At 41.8% G+C, this 21,588-nt stretch overlaps 1 protein-coding gene across 2 annotated transcripts in view; it reads left to right on the plus strand.

Annotated features, from left to right (window-relative positions):
- Positions 1 to 217: 217 nt before the first annotated feature.
- Positions 218 to 21,588, plus strand: part of TMEM178A (transmembrane protein 178A) — a 67,468-nt gene continuing 46,097 nt past the window's right edge. The window contains exon 1 of one of the 2 annotated variants that reach the window (XM_012788526.2): positions 218 to 678. In XM_012788526.2, the coding sequence (XP_012643980.1) occupies positions 279 to 678 (400 nt within the window). In that variant the 5' untranslated portion in view covers positions 218 to 278. Of the gene's footprint in view, positions 679 to 1,101; positions 1,342 to 21,588 lie in introns of those variants that run through there. The other variant, XM_012788528.3, reaches the window with a different exon arrangement.

Consider the following 21,588-nt stretch of genomic DNA (forward strand, 5'->3'; position numbering starts at 1 on the left):
CGGGGCGAGGGGAGCGAGCGGGGCGCGGAGCGGGGCTGGCGGGGAGGAGGGCAGGCAAGTGAGCGCGGCGCGGGGCGGGCTCGGAGCCGGCCGGGAGGCGGCGGGCGGCGGGGCCGGGGCCGGGCGGGCGGCCGGGAGCCGAGGGCGCGGAGGCCGCGGAGGGAGGCGGGGGGCAGGTGGGGAGCGGGAGGGAGCGCGAGCGGAGCGGCGGCCAAGTGCATTGTGTCTGGCGGCGGCGCGCGAGCCCACCGGCGGCTGCGGCGGGCGGGCGGGGAGCCATGGAGCCGCGGGCGCTCGTCACGGCGCTCAGCCTCGGCCTCAGCCTCTGCTCCCTGGGGCTGCTCGTCACGGCCATCTTCACCGACCACTGGTACGAGACCGACCCCCGGCGCCACAAGGAGAGCTGCGAGCGCAGCCGCGCGGGCGCCGACCCCCCGGACCAGAAGAACCGCCTGATGCCGCTGTCGCACCTGCCGCTGCGGGACTCGCCCCCGCTGGGGCGCCGGCTGCTCCCGGGCGGCCCGGGGCGCGCCGACCCCGAGTCCTGGCGCTCGCTGCTCGGGCTCGGCGGGCTGGACGCCGAGTGCGGCCGGCCGCTCTTCGCCACCTACTCGGGCCTCTGGAGGAAGTGCTACTTCCTGGGCATCGACCGGGACATCGACACCCTCATCCTGAAAGGTGAGCGGCGGGCGCGCCCCGCGCCTCCCAGGGGCGCGCCGGCCCCGGCCCCCTCCCCGCCGCGGCCCGCGCTCCGCCGCCCGCCCGGCGCGGTCTCTCTTCCTTCCCGCTGCCCTTCTTTCCCCTCCTCCCGTTCCTCCCTGCTCTCTCTCTCCCGCTTCTTTCTCTCCACTCTTCCTCCGTCCTCATCCTGCGCTTCCTTCCCTTTCCCTCAAGTCTGCGCTTTCCCCCGCCTCTGTCTCCTTCTTCCCTGCCTTTGCTTCCCGTTCCCCCCTTCTTTTCTCTCCTCTCGCCCTCCTCTGTCTTTGTACACCTGCCAGACTTGCATGCCTGTGTGTATTTTCTTGACGCTACTCCCCATGAGGGTACCAGTCAGAAGACTCGACTTTGCCCAGTCAGGCTCCTTCCCTCAAGTTGTGCTTTCCTTGTAGAAATACCCTGTGGGAGAAAAGGGGTGACACCTCAGAAAGGGGCGGGGAAGGGCTCTGTCTTGCATTGTGCTGATGCTGGTGTCAGACGGGACTGATGGGGTCATCCCAGCCCGGCGGGCTAACGGGGAGCTGCAGAGGCCGGAGGAACCTTCCCCCAAACACCCACGCGCAGGGTGTGTGTGGATCAGACTTCAGGCGCCAGTCCTCCGCTGCTGGAGGCGGCTGGAGGCAGGTAGGACACCTGCTTTTCTCAGTCTTCCTGATGTCCCCTCAGTGTCTCGGCTCTCCAGGGGGAGGTGAGGGGAGAAGATGCCCTAGCCCTTTAAAGTAGAGCTCTCCAGATCTGGGCACGGAGTCTCTACAGATCTCTCTGTCATGTTTGTGATACCTTGAAAGGTTGTTTTTGTTGTTTTGTATTTGGCACTGAGTTGTAGAGCATCAGTTTGCTCTTCGGGAATCTATGCAACACCTGGTTTCCATGCATGTAATCAGATATTTTGAATTTGTTTTCTTTTTTTATTTTTGGTAATCCCATTCGTGTAAAAATAGTCAATGTGACAATTCTATTTGGTAAGCTTCCTTTAACTTGCAGAACTCAATCCTTATTATAATTTTTTTCTCTCTGAAATGAAAAAGAAATCTCTTCCCTTGGACTCATTATTCCAAAAAAAAAGTCTAAAATCAGTACATTTTAGTATTTAGGCATTCAAGAAGGCAGACCAACAGATTTGTGCTGAATTACAACTCGGAATGGAATTACATAGAAAGGACGGGGTTAATAATGTGTTGGCCTCCAGAGTCTTGTTGGTTGTTGTATTCTTCATTTCTCAAACATGTCAACTTCCTCCTTCCCATGGCTAGCTCAGCTGGGGACTGCCATCCAAAATCTGCCTGTGCATGGAAGGGCTCCAGCACTTTTGGGGGAATCACAGTAATCTTTCTTTGGGAAGTGCACCCTTTTCTTTCCTTTCCTAACTCACATCCACATCTGATTTCTCCTCATGAAGATGCTGCATAATTAATACTGATAGTAGACAGTACATGAACAAACTGTAAAAGATGAATTTGGAGGCTTAGTTATGGAATGCTCATTTAGGCAAGGCAATTTTGAAAGCTAAGCAGTGTAGTCTGTCTTTGGAAATGACAGAACTGCATTTCCTTACACTCTTTCTATGCCTAGAGTATTTGATTGCATGTAAATTAGATATAGAGTAATGCCTGAAACAGCAAAGTCCAATCCACCAGGTGGAGAGGGACCCTCACAGAATACTGTACAACACTTCTGGAAATGCCCTGATTAGCTGAGGTGCCCAGTTCCTGGGCAGTCCAGAAGCAAATAATCATAGAGGTGGAAGGACTTTAGAGGTCATTGAAACCAAACCTCCATTCATTGTTCAAACTCCTTTCTACGATCTGCCAAATGGTTGTCCAGCCCAGTACTGCCATAGGACAGAACTCACGTATCACTTAAAAGACGTAGATTTCTTCTAGTGATGAATGCATATTTTAGATGAAAACAATCTTAGACTGATAATATTGACAGTGTTTAGCTGATCCTTTGTGTAGAACACTGAAGAGTTCTAGGTCGTAAGCAGAAGATATGGGCTCCATTGCTGGCTCTGTTGCTAAATTGCAGTGTGTTCTCCAACAAGCTTCCAGGCCTCTTTGGCTTTCAGTTTCCTTGTCTGTAGTATTAGGAAGGCTGACTATTCTTTAGAGATTTTCCTAGTTCTAAGATCTATCATTGTTGTAATTAATGTAAATTTAGTGCCCTGGGAAGTTAATGAGCTGACACTATTAAGAAATGAGGAGTTTGGAGGAAAGGAGGAGCACAGGTACATTATAGGGTCATAATTTGTTGTTTGGGAGATAGCTAGCAGTGCCTTTCAACATTGCTACTAACCTACCTTGGGCTAGTTACATAACGGTTCTGGATCTCAGTTTCATCATCTGTGAAAGGAATGGATGACATGAATAGCTTTAAAATTCTGATTCTATGAGTAATTGGAGAAAGGAAAATGTCACCAACATTTTCCTATATCAAACAGATGATTTTGGTACCCATATTAGGTAAACATTACCTTTGTTTTGGCATCTGACGTTAGTGGCTATATGGTATGACATTAGTGGTATGAATTTCTTAAATGAGCCACATAAAACTAGAAATTGACATTACATCTAATTTAAAAATGTGTGTAACTAGAGTCCCAGGTCCTATTCTTACTTTCTTCTCTGAATTACCTTGCTCATGTGTCCTAACATCATTTGGAAATTTTAATTAATAGAAGTTGGAGAAAAGTTGATTCAGATGGGAGAGTGGAGAGGGGTGAGAAAGGGGCACAAGAACTGCCTGGTATGTTTAGTGAGCTTTTGAGAGGAAAAGACGTCAGCCTTTTTCTCCTGTGGATCTAGAGGTGGGTGAAGGTTGTACCGCCAAAATTGTAGACTTGATAATATGGAAAACATGCTCACAATCAGAATTGTTTACATTTTCTATCACTGGAGGAAAGGCAAGTATTTCTGAGAGATGTAGAGGAGAGAGAAACATACAATGTGGACAATGACAGATTAGTTTAGAAGTATGTATAGATTCCATAGTATTAATAATCACATGAACCAGAAAAGCATTGATGTCAATGGAACAAATATTTGGGAGGATCATCAAATTCTGATTTTCACCCTCTCATTATGATTCTAGTTCACCTCTATGTAGCCCAGACCCTGGAAGGGTCTTGATTAGACCTCCAACTGGACCTTCAACAAAAATGGAGGTAAACTTGTTGATAAGCCCATTAAGAACTGATACTAGAACCCTATACTTTTCTACCAGGCTGACAAGAACCATTCATCGGCATAGTTTGAACACAGTTGTGTTTGCAGCAGCAGGTTTTCTTAATAGCACTATATTGACCAATCCACATTTTGCTATCTTGCTCACTACGATAAACATGAAAACTTAAGAAATGCTTTAGAGATATTAGGTTAACACTGTATTTCCTTAGTTTACTCTCCAATTCAATAAATGCACATTGAAATCCTATTATGTGCTAGGTAATACTAGGAAGATTTTGGCTACACACATGGGGGTTCTTTTGTGTTTGAGTTGGATATTGACTCTGAATTGTTCTTCCACATGTGCCCTTCTTGCAGCACTGGCTAACTTTTGATACCAAGAAAACTTTGCTGGTCAGAGTAAGGACTTTCTCTGGGAAGTATGCAAATGAAATCATCCTGCACCCAACAACCTGACTGCTGGAGTAGTTGAACAGAATGGATTTAAAACTGAGGGCTTCAGGCTGCTGGGAATTTGGGGGTTTGAAAGAAGCCTTTGTGTGTAAAAGCCTGTAAAGCAAGTGAGTGTAGCGTGGATTATATAAGGATCCCAGGAAATGAGAAGGGGTGACCTATAGATAGGTTCTTCCTTCCTTCGTCCATTTATTTACTCAACAAATAGGTGTTGGACTGTCAGGTATCGTTCTAGATGTAGAAGATACTGGAGTGCACAAAATGGACAAAAAAATCCCTGCCTTCACAGAGGTTATTTCAAGTAGTGGAGTTTGTATTTTCTAGTGGGTTACATTGTAACTACTCTTAGTAGGTTATGGGAAGATTACCCGAGAGCACTTTGGGAAGGCTGATAACTCTAGTGAGCAAATGACAGGAAATACAGGGCTGAGTGATGGAGTGCTGTACCCTATGGGGGGCTCCCAGCCATTCTGTCCCAAGTGCAGTACATATGTTTCAACTACTGGGTGAATAGTAGGATAGGAGGACAGATGGAAGGAGACTCAGTTGGAAACATATAATGCTTCCTTCAGTTACTGAAAACACTGACTTTAATAAATAAACATTGATGAGACTTGTGAACACATTATGCAGAACTTTGGCAAAATCAGTTTTGAATAGAAACCATTGTCACTGAAATTATACTGGAAGTTCTAACTGTTCTATTAGCCTTAACTTTTTAAAAATTTTTAATTAAAAATTTATCATTGACAATTAACATTAATTTTCAAATATATGTACTTTGTGCATGTAAATCAAACTCTAATATTATATGTTGTCTGCAATAAACAAAAGAAAAATTAATGTTGTAGTGTTTTGTTTTGATGAAATTAAAAATGATAAGATTTCAGAAATGTGAAGATTATAATTCTGTACACATAATATAGACTTGTATAAATCATTTGGGATTGAATTCTTGAGACTTGAAATAAAACATGTCCTTGTGGTTTCAGAGGCATTTTTCCTCTAATGGGCTAAACAGATATCAAAGACAGTGGGACATAAATACTTTGTCATTTTGCTCTCTGTAAGAAAGGAAAGTAAGAGATTTGGTAGGAATTCATTGGATCTGCTCTTCACTCTGCTAATGATTTATCTGTTTCCCCTGTTGCTTATTTCCCACGAAATTAATAGTCTGCACAGGACCCACCAAGTTCTACCTGACACAGAAATAGATTGATGATTTTCTTCAGCTCATTTGTAGACCAGAGTATCATTTGTGTTTGAATAATTATCTCCCAAGAGCAGATATATCTCGGGAAGCCGAGAAGCCAGCACTGTTTATCCTCCTTGACCCAGTAGTTCACAGATTGTTCTCAGACCGTTTGGGGCTAGAAGATGCTGCTGGCAAAGGGATTCCCCAATTTTGGGGGTGTTGGGGATGTGATTAAGACTTCCTTTTTCTTTCTTTCTTTCTCAAGGCAAGTGGTCTCTGAAATTCTTTGGAGCATCCCTCTGTACTATTGATATTTATTCATTTAAATTATGTGCATGGACTGCACTAATATATACATCATACAGTGTAGACAAAAGCAAATTTTGAAGGGATGTGGAGGTAAACAGATGTGATTAGAGGTTTTTCATCCCACCTTCCAAAGAATTGCTTGTGCGCAGCAGCATGCACACACTCCACTCTCAAGAATGCTTCTCTCACTGTTCATTAGCAGAGCCAAGTCTCATCTGGGCAAAGGAAGCAGGAATTTTTTCTGTCATGGCTAAAATTTATGGTGGGTATCCCAGTGCACTGTTACATCACACACATTTATCTTTGACATGGAAAAGAAGATGCATTTTATTTCTGTATCAATTCTGACATTAGGCACAGTATTAAATGAGCCCTTTTTGATTAAACAACTGCTAGCTAATTCCACACAACTCTTAATGACTAGATTTGTAGTTTTGGCTTGTCTCACAGTGTGTCGAGGCTGAACATCCCCAAGTGTGATATTTTATGTTTCAACACATTCTTTTGCTAACACTCATGCAGGTTATCTTGAACAGGAATTAAATTCTTGCCACTCTGCCATCAATAGAAGATACTTGCTTCCATTTTTACCATCTGCACACAGGAACTGTCTTTTAAAAGTAATTTATAAACTCAAAAGTAAATGGTGTTTACTAGGTTTGTGATCAGAATTGCCAGAATCAATGCCATTTTCATTTATGATGTCTCATGGATAACATTTAGCAATGGCCTTGAGGGGAAAAAAGGAAGTTTTTGCTATGTCATAGAAAGTTCACATCCAATTATACCCGAGTCGCTGTGATTTTTTTCCTTAGCTACTGATTTTTCTTCTTCAGAGCTCAAAAAAAAAGCCCTCAAACCCCATCAGTCAGGCTGCTCATAATTGCAAGTGTTCTTGATTGCCATGAAAGATAAGCTTTTGTTAGGGGAGCATCTGGACATTCCATTCCATTGAGGGGATGTCAGTACTAAGCTCAAGATCCTGGGGAGTGGGAACATTGACGACATTTAGGCAGGTCACAGGTTTCCCCAACAGTTACCAAGAATCAACTGTCCTTTCATCTCTGTGTACACCTGCAGTGCTATGTATGCCAGGCTATCAGATTATAATCACAGATTATATAATTACAGATTATCAGATCATAATCATAGATTATTCATACCAAGCAAACCATGACCTCAGAGTGGCTATCTCCTCATTCCCTGAACCCACCTTTCTTGTGTCCAGCTTATCTTTCAGAGAAATTCCACTTTCCTTCGATTTTCAATTGTGTGAACAACTGGGGTCCTTTTTTTTTTCCGTGTAATTTGCTGGTGAAAAGAATAAAAATAATCAGATTTTGTCTGATCATCCTCTTCAGTCCCTCCCCATCCCCCAATAGCAATGGTGGGATGAAGGAAAAAGTTGAAAACAACCAGACTGGAGGATTGGTCAATAATACAAATAGCAAATGTGTTTCCTTTGGCATAAAACAACTCAGTATTCTGGGTTAATTCAGATAAGATCACTGCTTTAGGTTTTAGAATTTTTGGTTTTTTTCTATAGTTACTATTTTTAAAAAACACCATTGATATTGTCAAAAGCTTTGCATAGCTGATTATAAAGATTTTAATCAAAAGAAAGGCATTTGTAAATAGAAAATGAACCTTATCTTCCCAACCTGGCAAAATTTATGACAGTTTATTTTTTGTTCTCTCATAGTGTTTCCCTGTGGTTAAAAGTGGTTGCAGTGATTGATCTATTTTATTGCAAGTTTTAACTAAAAGGATGTAACTGAACTTCTTGGAGCATGAGAGTCAGCGGCCACCGTCATGAAGCTGACAGCCTTTGTTTGCTGCAGAGTAACGGGGAACTACATGCTGCACTCCATCTTTCTTGTAACTCAGCCAGATAGCTGATTGCAGACCAAACAATAATGTCATGGGGACACCCATCAGGGAATGCATTAGCAAGTGAAAAAAGGGGAACAATACAAAACCATATTTTAGTGTCTGTTACCTTGAATTACTGAGGACACACTGAATTATTTTCTGTAACTTGCTTCATGTCCCCAAGTGTTCAGACTTTTTAATATTTTGTACGTAGGTAAAAATCAATCAACTCATTTCTTCCCTAAGAACCTAAAGGATGTAATATGTTCCCTTTTGGTTTCACCAAGTTATTTGACATTATACATGTAGACAGGGAAGAGACTCCAGAAATATAAGTAGGAAATTTCTGAGTGTGCAGATAATTCTGGAAGGCTTAATTGTCTCTTTATGACAGGTCACTCAACTGCAAATCAACACCGATGCCTCCATCTGCCATGCAAATAAGCATTAACTTGCAGACTTAGGGTCTGTAACAGCAGAACAAGCTGGATGGGGGAAGCGGTGGGTGGGAGGCTGTATTAGGCTTGGATCTTTTTTGTGTATGTTTCAAGGAATTTTTATTTGGTGCGGGGGGTGTGTGAACATTTGCTTCACTCAAAAATCAGTCAACAAATGTTACTGAGTGTTAGGAAAGAATTTTTTTTTTTTTAAATAGGAGGCTGCTTAGTGAAAAACCCAAGTTTTAAATCCTCTAGGTTCCATGGGATTGTGCTTTCCCTAACCAACCCCAGACTAGTGAGGAAGGGGTTCTGAGTCTTGGAAGTGGGCTGTTGGTTAATTTCAGTTGGCATGCTTTTTTTTAAGCTCTTGCAATTTGAAAACTGCTTACAGTAATGTTTACAATTGTCATGGAATTTTAAGTATGTGCCTCCTGTTAAATATTGCTCAATGAAGTTATCCTGCAAAAACAACTAAATTGATCACTTGTCATGTGATTGAAAAATTATGAAACAGATCATCAGAGCAACAATTTGACACAACAGAAGATAAACTGTATGGGGGAAAACAAAAATTATAATGGCCAGTTGGCATAATTGAGCCTCTGCCATTTGGAGCTCAGCGTTCGTTTTATGCCACTTATACTTAAGTAATTCATTCCAGGCAATTTAGTCCTTAGCATCTAACATATTCTAGGAAAACTTTGCTTGTTTTCAGACAATGGAAGTATTGGTAGAAGGAAGATAAAACTCCCCACTATTGGAAAAATAAAGAGATAGGCTGAACTAGAGAGTGGTAGGAAAAGCAACAGTGACTGCCAACATGAACGGTTCTGAAAAATATTGTCTTTTCCCTCAGGTGTTTGAAACAAACAAAACAAAAGACTCAAGGAGACTGTTTACTATTCAGCAGTAAAAGATAAAATCCAGCAAGCAGATGTCCGCTGAAGAAGCATCAAAGTCATGTATTTCCTTCCTTTTTTCCTCAAGGGTCACCTTTCCTTCTGAAAGAAACTCAAATTGGTAGGGAGAAAATGGGTAAGCACATGTAGAGTCGGATTCACAGAGTTGAAAGGAACTTCACGCAGTGATCCTCACCTGATTTTTTACACTATAATGCCGGTGATAGGTGATTTGCGCTTGTGATACAAACTTTTGTCAATTACTCGCCAGTCCTAGCATATTAGCGCTAACTGCTGCCATTTCTCTCTGAAAGCCTATTATCAAAATGCCTGTGAGGAAGGGGGATGTTATTATCGGTAATGGCTTTTAATTTATAAAACAGAGTATATGTTTGGAGGGGGAAAGCCCTTTGATTTTTGTATAGAAGAGGTGAAGGTGGGGGCTTTATCCAGATTGTGCATTTTTTTTAGGGGTGGGGGTTGTACAGGGAGCTGATGGCTATTTTGGGAAAGGGTGCTTCAGTCCCTAAAGTCATCCCTCAGCACCACCACTGATTCGGAAAATTGGCAGCTGTATAACTCATTACATGTTAGTCCTCTGAACAGGTCCCAACACACCTCATTTGGAGAAGTTAAAAAAAATGGCAGGAGAAATCTTAAAAGGGCACAGTATTGTATGCCCTCCAGATGTGACAGAGATATTGAAATACATAGGTTTGAGGGCCACTGAGAGGCGTCAAACAGAGTAATTCCCTATTCTCTTAACCACCTGTACAAATGATTCTGCAGTAATATTTTGATTATGCCATGGGGGAAATTGAGTGCTTCTTACTAATAGGTCCCAGATTTTCCTTTTGGAAATTTGTGGCATGAGTGTTTTTTAGAGCACGTTTTTATCTCTAAATTATCACACAGTTCTTGTTTTCACACTCTTCCAGTTTTGTTTGCAGGTTAACATGCCAGCCTTTTTTTTTTTTTTTCCCCTGGTCAAGTATTCTCCCATATGTGTAGTTTCCTGGAGTTGTTTTTATTTCTAAAAAGGCCAGATACAGTAGCATTTCTGATTAGGTATGAAACATTATAATTTGGGTTGCAGTTGTAATTTAAAAAAATGTAACTAATAAAGTTCTTGATAAACACATATCCACTCACTTAGGTGGGTTTAGTAGTTAAGGATCTTTTAGTGCGGAATAACAGAATATCCAAATAAAGATGGGTTAACGGACAAGGCAAATGTATTATTTGCATAACAAGAAGTCTGGAGAAAACCTGCACCCAATCTAGTTAATTAAAGAGATTCATTGCTTTGGGCTTTAGCAGCCCCAACTTAGGCAATTTTGCCTTGAGCCTTGTGTCTTCCTGGTCATGGGAGTTCTATGAGTCACTTCCTCACACAGCACAGTTTCAAAGGCTAGAAAACAGGAGAGCACATGCCCCTTTTTGATCCATGTTTTACAATAAATGTGACTTCCCAGAAGTCTTCTAGCAGACCTCCCAAGGGCTCCTTGGTCAGAATTAGGTCACATGACCATTTCTAACCCAATCCCAGGCAAGTGGAATGGAATTGCCATGATTCTGTTAGACCAATCAAGCTTTGTCTTTAGGGGCTGGGGAAGGGCTGCCTGACACCGGAACAAAGTCTGGGTTCTGTAACCAAGACAGAAGAGTGCTGCAGAGTGCACAACACAGCCTCAGCGCCTGCTGCAGCAGGGACATTGAAATGGCAGTCCCATCCTTCCCATGATCGTTCCATAGTAGGACAAGACTGAGAGGAGAACCCCAATTTCCTTCTAGCTCTTTGGGATTTACTACTTTCTCTCCTCACACCCTGCCCTGGTGGGTACGTAGAAGTGCCATGAAAGCCCTATACTTTTATTTTTGAAGAGCTGTTTAAGTCTCTTTAATCCCTAGTGACCCAGAGATTGCATGGTTGTTGCTAAGGAGTTTTATTTATAATTGCACTTTTAAAACAGAATGTTAAAATGTTCAAATTTGTGCATTTTAGGGGATATTAATGTACTCTAAGATTAGATGGTACAGTTGCTATAAATGTAATGCACATTGGATTGGTGAGGTCAGTGCTTCAGCACTCCTTAGATGCTTTTGCCCCCACCTTTTCCCTCCCCCCAAACAGAAGTTCAGTGCCCTCTAGAGAACAGCTTCATGGACATGCCACCCCACTGCAACCCTGCAAATCAGTTTCATTTATAAAATCTGTTCAAGCCATCATGTGACTTGTTTTAATTTCTTGATTTCTGGGAGGAAAACAACAACAACAAAACGGCAACCACATATTTCATTCCCATCCTTTGGTCACCGAGTGACTATCGCTATGACTTCTGAATACATCCATAACTGTCCTAACTTTGAGAAAGAAAATTAATAAATTACTCTTTGCTATTGTTTGTGTCCTGGTGTGTTGATGGTGGCACATGTTCAAAATTTGAGAAACTAACCCATTTTAATTCTAAGGAAAGCCACTTTACTCATATTTGCATTGGACTTTCATAATCCTTGAAAGTCCTGTGAAGAATTGTTTGCTTTTGAAATTACAAACCTGGAAGGCCCACTGAGGAAGCAGTTGTTTATCAGTGTGGGTTTCTGTGTTTGAAGGAGGGGGATGGAGGAGAAGTATATGAAGACAGGAATGTTGAAGTCAGCACACTCCAGTGAACCTCATATTTGCAGATGGAACTGCTGTGCCCCTTTTGGACCTCTCATTGAACACCAAGAGGCCTATTTATTAAAGCTTGATACTTCCTCAGAGCAGGAGTTGTGAAGCAAGCAAACAATCTGAACTATTGCGGATGGGCTGAGCTTGCAGGATTTTAGCACAGAAGCCTCAGAAGATGGTGTAAAGCCACAAGGTGTGTGGGTGGGCATATATTTGGACTACCAGATTGCATGCCAACTTGTAGGTTCGAAAAGAAAAAAAAAAAAAAAAAGGAAGAGAGCAGGCAGGAAAGAAAGGAAAGGAGGTAGGAAGGCCAGGAAGGAAGGCAGGAAGAAGCAGAGGAACAACTATTTGGTAGATCTTTGGGGAACCATCTCTATAGGATCTTGTTTCCTTAAATATCCATTAGGTACATTTAACTTTCTAAAATACAATCTTATGTCTTTCCTTTGATTATAAATATCTGATGGATTCCTCAATAAGTTAAACATAGAATTACCAAATAACCCAGCAGTTCCACTAGTAGGCATATACCCTCCAAAATTGAAAATAGGTACTCATAAACTTATACTGCACATAAATGTTCACAGCAGCACTATTCACAATAGCCAAAAGGTGGAAACAACCCAAATGTCCATCAACTGATGAACTGATAAAGAAAATATGATATGTTAATACAATGGAACATTATTCAGCCATTAAAAGGAATGAAGTACTGATATATGCTGCAACATAAGTGCACCTTGAAAACATTATACTCAGTGAAAGAAGCCAGACACAAAAGGCCACATATTGTATGATTCCATTCATATGAAATATCCAGAATACGCAAACCCACAGAGACAGAAAGCAGAGGGTGAAATGGGGGAGTGACCACTTAGGTCTGGGGATTTCTTTGGGGTCAACAGAAATGTTCTGGAAATGGTGGAAGTGGTTGCACGATGTACTAAATGCCACTGAATTGAATACTTTCAAATGGTTAAAATGGTAAACAAAACAAAACATCACAAAATCTCTGATGGTGTCCTACTGCCCACAGCTATATATCTAAACTTCTTGGAAGGTCATAAAAAAGCTTCGTCATGTGGTTCCAGCTACCTTTCTGGTTGCATAACCAGCCACTCCTCCAGGAAATCAGGGATCAGGCTACTATGAGACCATTTGCTGGTCCCTCAGTACACAAGCCCTTCCACATCTCTGTGTCATTGCATATCCTGTTTACTCTGCCTGAAATAACATCGTCTCTGGTCCATCTGGGCAGTGTCTTCTTTTCCTTGAAAGCTTAGTGCTGGTGTTATTTCCTCTCTAGCTTCCCTTGCCTCTAGCCTGGCCCCTCCCTCATTCCCTGCATAATTAACTGCTTTATTGACTGGGACTCCCGTGTGCATTGTACATACCTCTATGGTAGTACTTTCTACATTACACTGAAGTTTGTTTCCTTTTTCCTTTTACTCCTTCCCTTAAGGCCAGAGACAGATGTCACCCAGCTCAGAATTGTGCACATGGCGATCTTTCCATTAAACGGTTATTGAAAAATTTGCCTTGTATTGATGCAAATCACAGTCGTATCTGATCCATTCTCTCCTCAATAACTTCATGGCTTTTTGTTCAATTCAAAGACAAGAAGAAGTGAGAATTATTCCCTGTTTTCAAAGACTAAAACACTCATTATTAATTCAAAGAGGATAAAGTACTTGGCATTAAAAAATATATAATAGTAGTAGATGTAAAAAAAAAAAGGCAGCCAACATTTATGGTATGCTTTTATTTTGAAATATTTAAAAAGTTCAGTGTAAAATTCACAAAGAGTGCTCCTTTAAGGGGATTATTCTCATACAATGTTCTTAATCCTTAACTGAAGGATTATATTATTATTGTTATTGTTGTTGTCTTTCTGCTTATCTTCCTACGAAGTCCCTACCTTCAAGGAACTGTCCCCTTTTCTCTGTTTTCTCACAGGACCTAAAACTCAATATATTGGTAGTGCTTTGCTAAGTTCATTCTATGTATGTCCTTTGGTAGTTTCTGTTTATTAAAAATTCCTTGTTCAGTAAAATTGTCGCATCTCTAGTTATATACTTCCCTTGACCAGAAAGCAGAATGGCTGGATGCATTGCTGCAGGAAAGACTTGGTTTCTGCCCTCACCAGGCTCTTCACTGAACTCTTGTGCTGCCATGTGAGCCTTGATACTAGGGAGGCTCTTGTGTGCTGAAAAAAAGCCCGGAGGGTCACGTGGGGGGCGCAAGGGCTCTTCAGGCTCTTCAAGAGACCAGTGTCTTTACTGGCTTCCTGAAGTGATCTTCTTCCTGGCAAATTTATTTGGCAGTTTTTTGAGATGACAGGAGTCAGGAGATTTGGGGTATCTTCCTCTCTCTGCTTTTAACTGCGACCTTAGGCAAGTCACCTCACCTCTCCAGATTTTGATTTTCTCTTTCCAAAGAGGTTGGATTAGTGTAACCTGTTGGGTTCCTTGCTGTTTTAGCTGGCTGCAATTATAGGATGCTTAGAAAACAGCAGCTTAATTAACTCAGCAAAGTGTCAGGATGGAAAAGGGTTAGTTCTTTCTAGAAGTAGGTAAGCATTAGGACAACCCAAACTTAAGGGTCTTTTCCTGTTTTCAAATTGTTCACTCACATAGCTTTCCTTTGCTCTTTTAAATGTGGCATGCTTTCTTATCACTAATTTTCTTTTTCATTTCTTGAGGGTTTCAAAGGAGAAGTGAGAACTTTTATTTTGTTCCAGGAGTTCTGTTCTGTGTGAATATTTGCTATTTGCTTGGAAGGACTCAACTGTATAATATTTTTCTTCTTAGATGATTTCATAGGGAGTTGGTAATAAGTTATACCTGATTTGAAGAAATGGAATTAGAGTTGATAGTGGAGTGCAAAAAAGGAGATACTATTTAGAAAGCTGAATAGTATAATTTAAGTTTTGCCTTACTTACCCATTTTAACTTTCATAGGAGTTTTGAAAAGATTTTGATGAACGAAAAAATTCATATACTTTTTTTGTTACTACAGGAAAAAAATCTAGGTTTATTCCTTCTTTACTTCAAGAGAGTATTTAATACTCATAATCCATGTGAAGTCAGAGAAGACTACAATTATGCTTCATTTTGTTTAAAAGTTTTAGAGATTTGCTTTCTGAATTTAATAATCCTCTGTGTTAAATACCTGGAAATTATATTTGATCACTTTAATTTGTATTATAAATCTTGATTATTTATTTTAGTTTCTTCCCTTTTTTGTCCCGAATGGTATTTCTAGGTAGCTTGCTACATATTGTAATTGGCATAATAATTAATTTCATTGAAAGTCTTATTCAAAACTTTGAACATGACGTTTCTTTCCTTGACCCCAAATTTCCTCTTTTATGCAGACAAAAGGACATACCTAGGTGAACCTCTGTAGTCATACAGGTGGCAATGATTATAATGGCACATCTGCTGCTTAACCTCTGCTGCTTGACAGGACCTGTTTATACTTCCACACGAAGCAGACATTAGGTAGACACGCCAATCATCATCTCCATCAGGGTTAGGCTGGTTCTTATTGAGAGAGCCAGAGTGTGACTCCCAGAAGACAGAGTGTATATGATCTAATATATTGAGCATACTACCTCACCTCTGCCCTGTCGCAAAAATCTTGGACGTTTGGAAGACTTACTTAGAAGGTGATCTAAGAGTAGAAAAATAAACCTGTTCAAAACAGGTTAACGAAACTCTACTGGACAGTGATGGGGAAGATGGGAGGGAGAGACACCTCCATGGAAAGGTGATGAGGAGAGCTGTCATGTACTGGTCTTCACTTTGCTCTCTTGACTTGAAAATATGTTTTCTTTCGATTTTATTTCATTCTATTGGGATTTTTGTTCATTTGTTTGCTTCCTTTTACAAACAGTAACACTAGGGAAGAGTCTTACAAAATCCACGGATATTATGAATTAGGAAACTGAAATTACTGTGTAGTAGCCGTAGGATGAGGAGTGCATTACTCATAGAATGTAAGAAAAACACCTTGAACTTAACACAGCAACTTCCTTTCACATAACTCAAAGTAGTTTTTAGAAAGAGAGACAGGCACTCGAATGTTTATAGCAGCACAATTCATAATTGCAAGGCTGTGGAAACAGCCCAAGTGCCCATCAATCCAAGAATGGATTAATAAAATGTGGTATATGTATACCATGGAGTACTATTCAGCTCTAAGAAACAATGGTGATATAGCACATCTTATGTTTTCCTGGTTAGAGCTTGAACCCATACTACTAAGTGAAGTATCCCAAGAATAGAAAAACAAGCACCACATATACTCACCAGCAAACTGGTATTAACTGAGTAGCACCTAAGTGGACACATAGGTACTACAGTAATAGGGTATTGGGGAGGGGGGAGGGGGGAGGGGGGCGGGTATATACATACATAACGAGTGAGATGTGCACCATCTGAGGGATGGTCATGCTGGAAACTCAGACTTGTGGGGGTAGGGGGGAAAGGGCATTTATTGAAACCTTAAAATCTGTACCCCCATAATATGCCAGAATAAAAAAAAAAAAGAAAGAAAGAGAGACAGGAGACATGCTTCTTGACTAAGCACATGTAATCGGGAGAATGACATTGGAAGTGTTGGTCATTATCATGTATATATAGCAGAGACTGTGTCCATGTGGGGGGTGGGGTGGGGCAGATCAGGAACCCTGGGAACCAGGAGCTATAGGCCTGGTCATGGCTCTTCCTGCTCCTTGTGGGCCATTGGCAAGTCATTTAAACCTCTCTAGACCTCATTTTTAAAGTGAAGGGTCAAGACTTCATGCTAAGCCTTTATCAGATTATTACATTTTATGGTATTTAGAGCATCAGAAAGTAAAGGGTGAGTTTTTCAAATAGCTAAAACCTACCTTTCTGTGTGTCAAAACTTGTTTTTATTTTCAGTTAATTGTGCACATCTCTGCCTTCTGAAACAGAGAACACTAAATTTAACTTCTTAATGACTCAAAGTTATCAGTATGAACTATGATGGAATACCTAGGCATCCTTAGGGAATGCAGAGGTATGTAGAACTATTTGCCTTAAAACTTAAAACTATTTGCCTTAAATGACACTGTTTACTATTCTTTAAAAAAACTATTATGCTTGTTCTGATTGTTTTTATACTTGTTGCTTTGCTAAATATCATTTCTTTCTGCTTCTGTTGTCTGCCTGTAGCTGCCCCTTTGTATTAAACATATCACACTTTGCTATTTCTAATGAGCTATAGGAATAGGGGCCATAGATGAAGCAAGCTAATGTTAGCTTGATATGTAAGTCTGAAGTTAGGACAAATAGTCCTTAAGTGAGGTTTCAGGAGGTGCTTCTGCCAGTGAATACTTTGGGAAGTTATTGCCACTGCCTGAGGCCTTTGGGATGTTTTTCTGTGTCGTAATAAGTGGCCCTTAATATGTATTGGATCCAAGTATATGGCACTTCCTATTTATAGAATGATGTAAAATTTGGGGGTATCTTTCCTAGAGGAGAATACGAGGATGAGAGCAGGGCTAGAATGACAGAGCCCGAGGGACCACAAGAAGGCTCAGAAATATAGGGGTCATGGAGAGGGCAGATCGGCAGGGTCTGTGAGAGTGTCCAGATGATTGACAGGCATGGGCAGATCTCATTTGTGGGCCATCCCACATAGTCATCCTGTTCATAGCCTTGGTTTGCTAGCCATTCTCTACCATGACAGCCCATTACCACCTACTTAAGATAAAGCAGATACAGGGGGATTATAGTGGCAAAGGTTGAATTAGGACCTGTGGATGCAGAACTTCTAGTTAATTGTAATTCTATTGATCTTCAGGGCTACTTACAGTAGATTAAGAAAATTTAAATTGGTTATTCATTTTCTCTGTATTTACAATTAAATGCTGCTTTATTAGTTTGCAAAATAGGTATCGTCCATTTCAGCATAAATTTGGACACTGACTAAGTTGCACTTGTTTAATCTGCAAGCCTGGCAATTTTGGGAAGCCTCCTACCTTCTCCATCTTCCCTTCCCGTAGTCTCACCTCACTCATCCAACAATGCCAGGAATGTTATTTTAGGCTATGGAAGCCATATTAAAAATACCACTGGGTTTCTTTAAGCTTTTTCTGAAGTTTTAAAAGGATTAAATAAAAATAAGGCCAGTCTCACACGAGGATCTCCTTCGCTGCATTTTCTGGGCATCTGTGGAAGAGAAGCCACGTGCCCTGCAGTCAGGCCTGGTGCTGTTCTGGGGCCACAGCCTCCCTGTCCAGGAGGTAGGCGGGAGCTCCTTCTGGGTAGGGGAGAGCCTGGAGGGTCTAAGATCTGCAGCTGCAGTTTTATCGAGGATTGTGTTTTTGTAGCTCCTGAGGGTGATGGGGAAATGTGGAAAAAAGCCACAAGGTGATCAGCAAGTTGAGAAATAGGACTCTATATACCACCCACTTCGGCATGGGAGTTGTGGATGCCACAATTGTGTACCATTTACATTAGCTTTTCCTTTCTTTTAACACAGTCAGTATGGATGAGGGTGGGCACAGTGTGGCAGCAACTTTTGCTTTCCACTCTTCTAATACCGGCCCCCTCCTCACTGCTAGAAGAATGCTGACACACTTGAGCTCAGGATTCTGGAATTACAGTCCCTATAGCAGTGTAGCCTGCCTTATTTACCCAAGGCTTGGGATTGACTTCTTCTTTATTGATTTGGCCTGATAATCATGCAGTCTGTTGGGCTGTTTCTAATTATTTCGGTTATCTTAATTATTGGATTGTGCATGATCTGTTCTGTCCAAATAACTTCTCAGCAGAAAGAATCAAAGCAGCTGAGGAGTGCATGCATCTACCTCGTTCCTGTTTGCTTCTGCGTCTAGCCCTTTGTGTCATGTTAAATGAATCATTTTGCTTCCCTGTTTTTTCATTTTCTCCTCTGTGAACATGGAGAGAATGATATTTATCTTGTGGCTTAAGATTTAGGGTCACTAAATACCAGGTGCTATCAAAATATAAATTGTTGCTATCAGTTTGATAGGGCCATCCATGCTGACTTTATGTGGTTTAAATCTTAATTTTTTTCTGATTATGAACTTTCATAAGTACCTGCTCCTGTGGTAAATACAGAAAACTGTAAAGAAGGAATGAAAAATCATCTATAACCCTACCACTTAGTTATATAAAGCTGTTAAAAGATTTGTTTTCATCCATTTTTTATGCGAATATATACACAGACACATATTTGAGATAATATGAAATATACTGCTTTGTATCTAGCATCAAGCTACAAGAATTTTCTAATTTTAATCAGTTTTAATATCTGCATAGTATTTCAACATGTGGATGCATAGCCATCTAGTTAACTAATCTTTCTGATTCCCATATCTTCTCATATCCCTTATTTATCCAACCTACAGGACCATCTATCTGAAATAAACTTGATCATATCACTTCCCTGCTTAAATCCTTCTGCAGCTCCTGATAACTTACTGGATAAGGCCCTGTCATGTGGGGGAGGGAACTCTGCCTGTTGGGTCTCTGCCAGCCTTCCCTCTTAGCTCTTTATTTCTCATCACTCTCCCTCTCACACTTTTTGCTCCAGCAATGTGGAACCCCTTGTCGGTTCCTGTAAACACCCCTTTCCTCTACACCTTTGCTTTTGCTGGTCCTCTGTCTGGAATGCTTGTTCCTTCTCCCAACACTACCTGGACCCCTGGCTGACTGTGACTCAGAGGACTTCTCTGATCTCCACTCACGGGGACCCTTTTCTCTTGAAAGTTCTTTTTTTTTAATTTCAGCATGTTTCAGGGGTACAAATTGTTTAGGTTACATATACTGCCTTTGCCCAGCCTGAGTCAGAGCTTCAAGTATGTCCATCCCCTAGACAGTGCACAACTCACTCATTGGGTGTGAATATACCCATCCCCTCCTTACCTCTCCCACCTGCCTGACACCTGATGAATGTTACTACTATATGTGCACTTAAGTGTTGATCAGTTAATACCAATTCGATGGTGAGAACATGTGGAACATGTTTTTCCATTCTTGGGATACTTCACTTAGTAGAATGGGTTCCAGTGCTAGCCAGGATAATACAAAAGGTGCTAGATCACCATTGTTTTTGTGGCTGAGTAGAACTCCATGGTAAATATATACCATATTTTATTAATCCACTCATGTATTGATGGGCACTTGGGTTGTTTCCACATCTTTGCAATTGTGAATTGTGCTGCTATAAACATTCTAGTGTAGATGTCTTTTTTATAGAATGTCCACAATGAGATATCACCTAATGCCAGTGAGAATGGCTTTTATCAAAAAGTCCCAAAACAATAAGTGTTGGCATGAATGCAGAGAGATAGGGACACTCATACAGTGCTGGTGGGACTGAAAACTAGTACAGCCTCTGTGGAAAGTAACATGGAGATACCTCAAGGAGCTAAAAGTAGAACCATCATTTGATCTAGCAATCTCATTACTGGGCTTCTCTTGGCAGTTCTGTAATGGCCTGTTTGTGTCTCCACCACTTAAATTACTGCAAGCTCCAGCCTCCATTCACACTAGGGTCAGAGTGAAATGTTTTTTTGTATGTTTGTTTTAAAACATCAATTCTGAGAGTGTCTTCTTCTAGTGTATGATCTGTGGAGACTTCTACAGAGGCTCCTGATAGAGTCTCAACCTGGCCTTCAGACCCTCTGTGGTCTAGCCCCCACCTTCCTTTCTAAGCAGTATCTTCCATCACATGCCCTTCCTCTCTGCATCCTGGATCTGCAGCCCTCCTGTCCCAAGAGTGAGCTGGGCTCTCACCATGGTGTCCCGGGCATACACTTCCTTCTGCTCATGGGGGATCTCAGCCTTCTCCTCCTGCCTCCTCCTTCCCTCGTGGCTCAGGCACCCTGTTCTGTGATCTCAGAACACTGTACTTCTCCTTTATATCAGAGTTGTCATTTGATATCTCTTTGTGCTATTATTTCAATAACGCCTGTGTCCTTCACAAGACTCTGAGCTCTGGGAGGGTAGGGATTGTGTTCTCATTCAATTTACAGGCAGGATTAGACTGAGGGACGATCACAGGGTCCACTGGCTGAGGTTAGACAAGCTCTTTAACAAACTGGGCTGGACGAGACTAGTTAAGCTAGATGTGGCTGAGTAGGGTAAGGCAGGAAGCATGGATTAATGGTGATCATGCATTAGAAGTGCCTGGTCTTTTATAGTCCTTGCAATACTCTATGAGATAAATATTAGCAGCCCCATTTTACAGATAACCAAGACTGAGAGAATTATTTTACTGAAGGTCATACAGCTAGCGGGTAATAATTCCATGTTAAGCCAACCTCCAGGATGGGGATGCAATGTGGAATGAAGAACATGCTATGCTTGGGAAGTGATGGACCTCCTGGTATGCAGTTTGTAGAGCTTGTGTTTGTTCAGGTATCTCAGGAAGTGTTCTGGCAGCTGGCTGGCTCACCCGGGGCTCTTAAACTAGCCAGGCAGGGGAGTGGTCCAGCCAGAAGCAGGGACTGCTGCAGAGGCTGACCTCACCCCCGAGCACTTGTGAGCTGGTGACAATTAATGGTGCTCTCTCAGACCTTTTGACTGCCTTACACAAGTGGGGGCAGCTGCTAGCCAGGGCGCCAGAGTCCTCTGGGAGCACTGTGCAGAGCTCAGAGGAAGTCACCAAGTGCTCAGAAAACTCAAACTCAGGTGCTTCAGAGCCCTATGGGGGAAACAGAGATGAGCTTTCTGCTCCCAGCCCAGGGCTCTTAAGTTCCTGGCAAAGGAGTCCCGAGGACTCTGGGAGGCCCTAGAACACTGGGTCTCTAGCCTAAGACTTTGAAAACCAAACAAAGGCC

Source organism: Microcebus murinus, chromosome 3 (assembly GCF_040939455.1).
Source record: "Microcebus murinus isolate Inina chromosome 3, M.murinus_Inina_mat1.0, whole genome shotgun sequence".
NCBI classification, from domain to species: domain Eukaryota; kingdom Metazoa; phylum Chordata; class Mammalia; order Primates; family Cheirogaleidae; genus Microcebus; species Microcebus murinus.